The sequence below is a fragment of the Sesamum indicum genome, linkage group LG5 (genome assembly GCF_026168435.1).
Source record: "Sesamum indicum cultivar Baizhima isolate 11 linkage group LG5, ASM2616843v1, whole genome shotgun sequence".
In the NCBI taxonomy this organism is placed as follows: domain Eukaryota; kingdom Viridiplantae; phylum Streptophyta; class Magnoliopsida; order Lamiales; family Pedaliaceae; genus Sesamum; species Sesamum indicum.
Window position 1 is genome coordinate 11,917,354 of NC_142661.1, and position 9,939 is coordinate 11,927,292.

Sequence of the window (9,939 nt, forward strand, 5' to 3'; positions counted from 1 at the left end):
AAGGTATTTTGCTTAATCAGCCCAAGTCCGTCGATGAAACCCAAGATCGTTGGATTCGTGCTAAAATCGCACGCATCACACCTAATGCATAAAAAATTTTCAAAAAACCTTTAAAAGCTAAGTAAAATTGTTCATAATTCACAAAGATATTTTAAAAATTTACTAAAAGAGATGAATGAAAACTTAAAGGGAGACTAACCGATTGATTAGTTGTTGGAAGGTCAGTACTGATAATTGATAAAGGGTATTTGTAATCAAATAAAAGGGAACTCGTCATAATTTAGATTTAAACAAGAATTACCGTCCAGTGTATTCCTTGACACCAGCGCACCAGTGGTCTAGTGGTAGAATAGTACCCTGCCACGGTACAGACCCGGGTTCGATTCCCGGCTGGTGCATTCATAGCGCTCCATTTGGTGATTCTGTTTTTCACTTTCACCTCTCCTTTTCCTCTTTTTCTTTATTTCCACTGACTTATTTTCTTTAATTCATATTTTTGTCATAATATTTTAGATTAATTATACTTAGACCCTATCTGAAAATAAAAAATATACTTGTTCAAAAGAAATTTCAAAATTTCACGTATACCCTTTTCAAAAATTTATTATTTACACTTAACCCCATTCATTAGGATTTAAAAGAAAAATAGTAATATAAAAAATTACATAATTTTTTAATTCTACTCGTCATTTAATATTTCCCTATAATAATGTTTTACTTATAAGAGAATAGTTATAGTGATGCTAAATATATATATATATATATATATATTATACATTTATTCCTTTATACGTATAAAATATACATGAAAATAGTAAATAAAAGATAAAATTAAAAATTTATTTTATTTTTATCTATTAAAATTAACATCTTTAATCCAAACCCTAACAGAAGGATATTGTGGTATAAAGGAAGAATTTGGGGGTGCGAGTGTGATGTAGGTCGCGCGAAATCATGATCGGATCGCAAAGTCGGGTCGCAATATTCAGGTCGCTGAATCCTTCTTCCGAACTACTTGAAGTGGATCCTGAGAACAAATCAAACGTGAGACTAGTCGAGTAGCCCTCGGTGATGGCCCTCCGATGCTTAAGTTAGAAAAGTGAAGTCGGAAATATGAAAATAAAATCGAATGAGATCAGAAAATGGCGGTAAATAGATAGATAAGACGTAATTTGAATAATCATAAATAATGCTATTTATAGCTATATGGTACCATCTAGGAGTGTGCCACGTATCCCCCTTGAGATGCTGCCACGTCATCATGATCCTGAGGCCCTCATTTATTCCTTGGTCAAAATAGTCACTATGGGGGTATAAATGCCTCAAATTGTTAGTGGTATTTAGGTAATTTAATAAATTCCTTCGTCAGAGTGCAACTTCAAATTTTTTTAGAAAAAGTATAATCTCGTATTTTTTAAAGAGAATCTAAATATAAATTAGCCCTATTTTTTCGTAATAAACGTTCCATGTTTCTTTAGGTTCTATTTTTCATACAGGTAGATACGTAGATGATAGACACATACCACATTTTCTCTAATTGAGGTGTGTGTGTTATTTATCCATACATCTAATTTAGAAAACAACAAGTGTGGCATGAATTTATCCAGGAATTTTTCATTTACCTAATTACAAGTGTCAATGGATTTACATGAGAATATATTGTTGTCTCATGAATACCTAATTATAAATAATCTTTATCTTGTGAAAAATTATCAATATTTTTTTTATTTTAATGACCGTCCAATAAATAATCCAATCCGTTAGCTCCCATTACATTTTCATATTTTTTTATGGTAAATAACCAAAATGTCATTGTAAAAAATGAATTATAATTTTATTTATTTTTTAAAATTTTATAAATTAAGTGGATAATTATTTTTCACAAATTTTCATCCACATTATTCAATGTTTATTCGTAATTTGTTTTAAATAAATACACTGAGGTCAGAGTTGAAACTTCCCAACTTTCATCCTAGAATGAATAATTTCATCAAATATTATGAGGTATTAATATTTTTTCAAATAATAAAAAAATATTTGTAATTATATCAAATATCAAGAGAATTCATTGTAATATACCCTATCTTTTTTAGTGTTGTAGAAAAATAAAGGCACTATCATGGATGCGTAATTACCTTTGCTAGTCTTTTTTTGTTGATTCTCCTCTCCCTAATATCTTCTTTTTATCAATAATTTCTCCTAAATTTAATATGTATAAAATTTATTTTCTTTTTGAGAGAATATAACTTAGGGGAATAGCAATATATTCACTGTGATATTGAAAATAAACACATTATCCCCCTATGAAACAAATATAATAATTTACCTCTTTGTACTTTTTAAAATAAAGCAATTTACCTCCTTATACAGAGATGTAAATTGCTTCATTTTAAAAATTATAAGGGGTAAATTGTTGTATTTTAAAAAATATAAGGAGGTAAATCACTATTTATTTTTTCATAAGGGGGTAATTAATTTGCTTATTTCCAATATCACAATGGGGTTGTTTACATTTTTTCCATATAACTTATTATTTCCCAAATTTTATGTTCCAATTGTGCAGAAATTTGATGTGATTGTGCAGAAATTTCATATTGAAATTGTGCAGAAATTTTATGTTCCAATTGTATGTGTGCAGGAATTGAAAATGCAATTACAGTTCCATTCCCATCCCTTAATCAACAACAAACTTAAAAAGTATAGATTGATAAATGATTCATAGATACATTCACCAAAAGCATTTGGCACCAAATCCTATTTAAATACACTTAAATTACATGCGCCCTACTAAAATAAACTTAAATTTACACACATCCTACACAAAGTAGAACCTAAAGTAGAAAATAAGAACGACAATTACTGAAATTAATTTCCATTTTCTACATTTTGTTTTCAGCTTTGCAAAATCCTCCTCAATCTTCTTCATTTCTTCAATCTTAGCTTCGTATCCAGAACATTTTGCTAGCAATTCAGGGATTATAATCTTTGCCCGAGCATACATTGGTGGATCTTCCCAATAAAAAAATCCACATCCTTTGGTCTACATAAGAAATGAGGAAAAATTTACAGAAAAATGGGCAAAACATTTCAGAAAAATGAGAACATTTAACTGAGAAAAATGTGCAAAAAATTTGCAGAAAAATGAGAACATTTAACTGAGAAAAATGGGCAAAAAATTGCAGAAAAATGAGAACTTTAATTGAGAAAAATGGGCAAAATTTTGCAAAAAAATGAGAACTTTAATTGAGAAAAATGGGCAAAATTTTGCAAAAAAATGAGAACCTTTAATTGAGAAAAATGGGCAAAAAATTGCAGAAAAATGAGAAACATTTAATTGACAAAAATGGGCCAAAAATTGCAGAAAATCGAGGAAAACCAGTACCAAAATGCAGAAAAATTGAGAAAAGACAATGAAAATTTCAAGGAGAAAAATGAGAGAACTACCTTGTAATCTTTACAAGAACGGAACCTTTTACTTGGATTCTCACTAGTTCATGAAGTCCTCACCATAGCTCTCTTTCCACAGTAGCACAAAATCGATGTTGAGATGGTAGACATGTTTTGAAGACGGGATGAGGATGGAAGCAAAATGGGGAATAAATGTTATTTTTCCCTTTTTATTAGTTGGTAATTGACTTTGAGAGGGAAAAACTACATTTTTCCTTCCAAAAATTACCACCTCAAGTGTCTTGTAACACTATAGTGCCACATGGGATTAAAAATTTCCCAAATTAATCCAATTTTCGTTCGCCGCCGTGCTTAATTGATCCATTTATATAAATTATTGATCAAAATATGATAACAACAAAAACTAGTGTACTAAAACTAATCTCGAACAAAGTTAATGGACCAAAAAAATTTTCCCATATAACTTATTGTTTCGTATATACTTTATTGAATAAATAAAACTTGTGCAAAAATTTTATTTCAAATAAATTTAAAAAATTATGCACATACATATAAGTATGCCATAAATTACTAATTGATATACACCAACGAACTAAGATTCAATCAATTGTATAGAGTGATAAGTTTGTGAACAAAACGGGAAAAGGATAAATAGTGATTTTGTTATGTATTACTAATAAGTTTTACATTCATCTTTTTTTCGCACATGAAATGCACGTGACACTTTTTAATATATTAGTAAGTTCTATATTTACATTTCAATACATTTTTAAAAAAATTCACAATTTTCACAAGTCAGAAGTCAAAACTGTAATAAGTTTCTGGAAAGAGTAATTCCACCTACTTTACAAACATAAATTCCACCATAAATATGAATATGAATATGAATATGATGAACGCTCCTATTTGTATACTTCAAATACTTTCAAGTCCGAGCTTATGGTTTGTGTATGCTGTCCATCTCCTTGTTGGTGGAAGCATCTTGGGTGAAGCGATATCCTGTGATATTTCATTCCAAAGTTCTATCTTAGAAATTGATGGTACATAAATTCATTATCAGGAAAAATAGAAAATAAAAAAGACAGAGCGTGCTCGTTTTAAAACATATGAAACAATGATACCAGTAATTTTATCAGAAGTACTAATGCAGGAGAACTATTCTATCTCTGGCGAGTTCATGGCTTGTTCACACGAAAGAAGTTTGCACATACGAACTAATTAGTATAAAACTAAAAGATAAACTTTCGAAAATTTTAAATATCTTAAATGCAGTTCCTCAAACAAAAAGGGATAGGCGCAAAGGTATCATATGCTAACACACCAGCAAGAAAATCAAATTTGAATTGGACTTATTATAATTCTCCAAGTCCTTGCCGTTTCACTCTTGCTTTTGAGCCCTTCCCTTCCCTTTGATGGGTTGTACAGAATAATTTAACATCTCAAAGCTATATCGTCTTAAATTTAGCTAGGATAGATGATATGTATCGCAAAATAAAACATACTTGTAAAGCACAAAAACAGCAAGGATAGAGCACATATATTTAAAATCAGTATAGAAAAGTTCATGTAGAAAAGATCAAACTTGAGATGCCATCAGCTTGTGTGCAGCTATATAATTATGAAATGCCACAGGCTAGAGAAATTACAAACTACATGACATGATGCAGATCATAGATGTAAAAAATTTGGTAGATATTTAAATTATGTAATGCAACTGCGCAATATATAATATTCCTTAAACTTGGTCATTAATTTAAGCATCCTTCAGAAAAGAAAGTAAAACCATAGTCATTTCTATGATAATGGCTAAAAATTATAGAATACCTCAACTTTGAGCAGGAGCTTTAGCCTCAGTAGTTGCACTCTCCAGCACCCGAGAGCTATCATTTTGAGTCTGTAATGCATGATAAGCCCCTTGAAACAGATCGAGAAGTTGCACATAATTTTTTAAAAAACAGTATAATAAGTCCACTCAGAAATCTAGAAAATATTAACTTCCTAATCATGACCCGTCATGATAAAATTTTCAGCAGAGAAAACACATGTATAAATCCAAATTATGACCCTAATCTGGAATGAATCCTCAAGAAACCAAGGGAAAGCATCATGAAACCTGCTGCAGGAGTACTGCTTGTGTCATGGGTGGTAGAACGGGCTCGTTTTGCAATGTATTTCTCATCCAATGGTACTGGGGGCTGAAACGAGAATTGCGAGATGTTGACGCCTTCGCATAGATGCGGATGCTCATTAATGTACCTGAAATAGCAAGCACCAGATATCCCAGCCCGCAATTATTATAAAAAAAACAAGCACTAGACTCCAAGATATCAATACTCTTATTAGTTATTTTTTTCTGCATTTCAAGTGCAAAGGAGAAAAAAGCTAAGTCGTTCCTCAGAATTCTGCACATTTACCTGCTAAGTTCGACCATAGAACGTAATCTTTTGTTAGATGGGGCGACATAATACCTGTTAAGACACATGGCAAATATCACTCAAGATCTTTACTCCCATTTTCTCGAAAAAGGAAAAGTAAAAAGTTATAGGCTACATAGACATCAGCGAATTTTGTGCCACCTTCAGCTCTGATTCGTAAAATTCGTTGCCAGCCAGGAGGAGTTTGGGGAATTCTCGGCTTGTCCATAGCCCAAAGGAAACTGTCATCCTGCTTAACATCTGATTCATCATTGCAAGAGACATTAGGTCGCCACGCACGTGCTGTATCGCATAGGAAAGATCGTTCTACGATCCTTTCCCGTATCTCCTCATACTTTTCCTTTGTTGGGATGAGCCTCCATTTTGAACATTTGGCGCACTTGACAGTATATAACTTTACAGATTCCCAGACCCTTTTTGCTCCTATAGCTTGTTCTTGTTCCATTGCTCTGAAGAACTGAGATTATCAACTGGAAGCCATTGCTTAATGCCACTAATATTTTTGCACTTGTCTAACTATATGCCCAGAACAATCAATTCCAAGCAAGCATTGCACGAAAAACTAAAACAGAAAGTTAATTTAATGTAGAATCCCACAAGAAAGAATCTCACACCAAAAAAATCGAGACAAAGTAAAAATTTTAAGTTGATTTTTAACAAACACCAATTTCCATCAAGAAGTCATTGCGGAATAACAAACTAACTGAACAACAAGAAACATTTGCAGCACTATATACCATTAGAATGTATGTTCAAGAAAATAGGTGATCAATATAAATTTTTTATGTATGCTTATGTAGCTTTGTTTCTTGTTCCAATACAACATGTCTGTAGAAAAGAAAAAAAAGGAAAAGAAACTTTGTCAAGCCATATTCCATGAACATAATGCAATACAGAAAGAAGAAATTAAATATCATAAATTATAGGACAGGAGGAGGCTATGATAGTAAAATCACAAATTTTACTATAAATCATGTAGAAGATAGTTAGGCCCATAACTTTAAATCAAAGGCAAACATACTTTGACATGATAGTAACAACATTATGAAATTTTTGCTATACTATTGACAACAACATCGTATTAGTAACACAAATAAACAAGAAAGCGTAATGTAAGCCAATTAATACCCAAGTTTCCTAAGCGACAGTTAAGTATCATGTTTGTGTTACCACTACTCTGTATTTGACACGTGTTGGTTATGTGGTGAATAAGTCTAATACAATGAATATTACTTTCTCGAATCTATATTTATTTAATGATATGTTCAGGCATGACAAGTCTAGTTGCTCTTTTTATCTGTAATGACACATGTATTATGGGGTTGGACTAGCCTTCTACATGAGATATGTTGGACGCAATAAGTAAAGCATAGCAAGGCATTAAACTCCGTGACACCAGGAAGCTATTATTGTCAGTAAGCTTTCTTATTTTCATAACTAAATAAAAAACATTTACTTGTGCATTTAACAATATTCTTTTCTAAATATTCAGAAGGTCGTACAGATTGCTGCCACCTTATTCAAGTATAACAAAGTTTCCACAACTATACTTTTATGTAAACATTATCCGTGCTTTAAAAAGGCAGAACCGGGTTCATATTAATAAACGGACTCTACACACATATATAAACATGTACATGATCTATTATATGCGGATGCTAACAACCAACAAATTTATAGCACCATGATGTGATGCTCATATCAACAATACAGAAAATAGAAAATTTTCCTATTAAATTCCACACGAAAACTTTTTAACAGATTAAACTGAATATTGTGGTTCCAACTTAGGTACATAAATAAAACGAAGTAATTCAAAAGGATACCTATTTATTTCAACTCTGGACACTTTTCAGAAATAGGATCAAGAATCTACTTTAAACCACATCAACATAATCATAAATACAAAATGCTGTACCGCAAGGCATAAAACCGAAGTCAAGACACATGAAACAGTATAAACTGAATGCCTGGAGAACTAGAAGATGACACTTCATAATTAGTGAACAACACTGAATACAACGCACTTATCTGTTCAAGAAATTAAACCATCTATTAAGATACATAAAGAAAATGCAAAGCAGCTGCTTGGTACTGCTGGTGCTAACTGAACCTTAAACGAAACACTAATCATGTAACAAATTGACATATACATAGATCCTTGACTAGACACAGCAACAAGAGGCAATGTTGTATGTTAGGTGATATATATAACCATGCATTTGCTTCAGCGCTTAATCTGTGTCGATGTCCCCCTGTCTGTAGACAGTTAATATAAAGCAATTAAATCATACTTTAAACAACCTAAAATCACATTTTTATGCTCATCAAATAAAGAACACATGAAAACCAATAGCCTTCACATCGAACCGGACTCTGATACCACTTGAAGGGAACGAGTGGATTGGCCTAGGAACACGCTAGCGGAAGCGAGTGAGAAAATAATAAACTAGCGTAAAAATTAAACACAAATAGGTCGAACCAAGGGGTGTATCCTTGGTGTTCCCGGGCATTCGATGTAGTATGAAAAAGAAAATAAAATATTCATATGAGGCTATGGCCATAAAACGAAAGAGATGCATAAATAAAATTGAGATTACCTCTTTCATTTCATTTTAATCGGCAAATATATTTACTTCAAAAATCCCAACATAGGAATGTACTGTTGGGTACTTTTCATACTAATTATGATCAATATACCTATCGTGAAATGTTAGAATTCATTTATGCAGATGCCTAGTTACTCCTCCCCCCCCCCCCCCCATCTCCTGCTGTAGATAACTAAATTGACCAAAACATGCCCTATTCTAGAGATAAAATTAAGCCTGATCTAAACCTATCAGGATAGTTTCACACTCAAATGCCTGTTAATACAATCTTCATCATAATTTCACAAAATCGCTCGCCGCGAAAAGCAAATCGCAACATTTCAAAATTAAAATGTATATCACATGCAACGTAAAACCTTGCCTATATGTGCATGAGATAAAAATTGCCTCCTTTCACAGAGAGAGCAATCAGAGTGAACATATGTACAAAGATGTAGGGAAAGGGAAAGAGCTTACATTCAAAAGTAAATAACTCATTTCTGAACTATCTCAACCCACAGCAACTTTCTTATGTTGAAGACAATACAAAATCAATATCCCTTTTTTCCCCCTAATCTTTTTTTTATCTATTTTTTTCTTTATTATATACTGATCTGTTTATTTATTCATTGTTTTTTTATTATTTAATGACATGCAACTCAAACCGATTATTTGAATCCACTGGAAAAACACAAAACTCCTGTGAGCCGCATAATCCTAGACATGCATGTTTCATTATTTAATCACTATAATGTTTATATCAGTGTGGGTTTTGTCCGAGCGAGATGCATCTTACAAATAATCAAACAGATCAAGAAAATTCGTCCAGAAAACTTGAACATGAAACCTCAATTCACCAAAAAATCGCACAGTCACCTGAGGAAACACAGATACAATGTATAAAACATATCAAAATCAATCAGCGACATAAACACCTGGAAACAGAACAAGTTGAGAGATTAAACCTCAATCTATAATCACCAAGAATCGTTGATCTGCACGTCTGGGCCCCCTAAATAGGCGAAGACTTCTGTCGCTGGTGCTAGACTGTGTGTGAGTGTGTGTGTGTCTAAGTGTGTTAGGGGGGTGGCGGAGGTTGTGTGTGTGAGTTGACGAAGCCGATGACGAGAACTTTGAACTGTTACAAGTGATGATGAGAATGTAAAGTGTGATATTTACGTTACCATAAATTTAATTTTGTATTTTATTTATTATTATTATTATTATTATTATATACAATTCATCATATTATTCAAGCTTAAAAATTAATTTAATACATAAATAATTCAAATTAATAAATACATTACAATAAAACAACAAACTATTAAAGAAAGACATATATCCGCATTGGTGGAAACATTTTGATTAAGAGATAATTACACCGCTCTCTCACCTAAGGTTTTGTATAATTATTGGTATAAACTCCTGTGGCTTACGAAATTACATATAGAACCCCTGATATTTATTTTGTCTAACAAATAGATTACTTCGTTGATCAAAATTCTCCG

The 9,939-nt window shown here is 32.0% G+C and overlaps 1 protein-coding gene and 1 non-coding gene across 4 annotated transcripts; one reads left to right on the forward strand and one right to left on the reverse strand.

Annotated features, from left to right (window-relative positions):
* Positions 1–327: 327 nt before the first annotated feature.
* TRNAG-GCC (transfer RNA glycine (anticodon GCC)) lies at positions 328–398 on the forward strand. Its single transcript has one exon. It is a non-coding gene; the product is annotated as a tRNA-Gly (tRNA).
* A 3,776-nt stretch (positions 399–4,174) lies between these two features.
* On the reverse strand, positions 4,175–9,564 carry LOC105162342 (methyl-CpG-binding domain-containing protein 2-like). 3 transcript variants are annotated; one of them, XM_020693750.2, is made up of 6 exons: positions 9,397–9,564; positions 5,985–6,292; positions 5,823–5,876; positions 5,522–5,664; positions 5,233–5,322; positions 4,175–4,407 (listed from the first exon to the last, which is right to left on the reverse strand). In XM_020693750.2, exons 2-6 carry the CDS (start codon positions 6,286–6,288, stop codon positions 4,324–4,326), a joined length of 675 nt encoding a protein of 224 aa, XP_020549409.1. In that variant the 5' UTR covers positions 6,289–6,292; positions 9,397–9,564; the 3' UTR covers positions 4,175–4,323. The 3 variants fall into 3 exon arrangements, with proteins under 3 accessions (XP_020549409.1, XP_088736530.1, XP_020549411.1); XM_088880404.1 differs by having other exon boundaries at positions 4,176–4,407; positions 5,985–9,307; XM_020693752.2 differs by having other exon boundaries at positions 4,177–4,407; positions 5,233–5,302; positions 5,985–6,300.
* Positions 9,565–9,939: the final 375 nt, after the last annotated feature.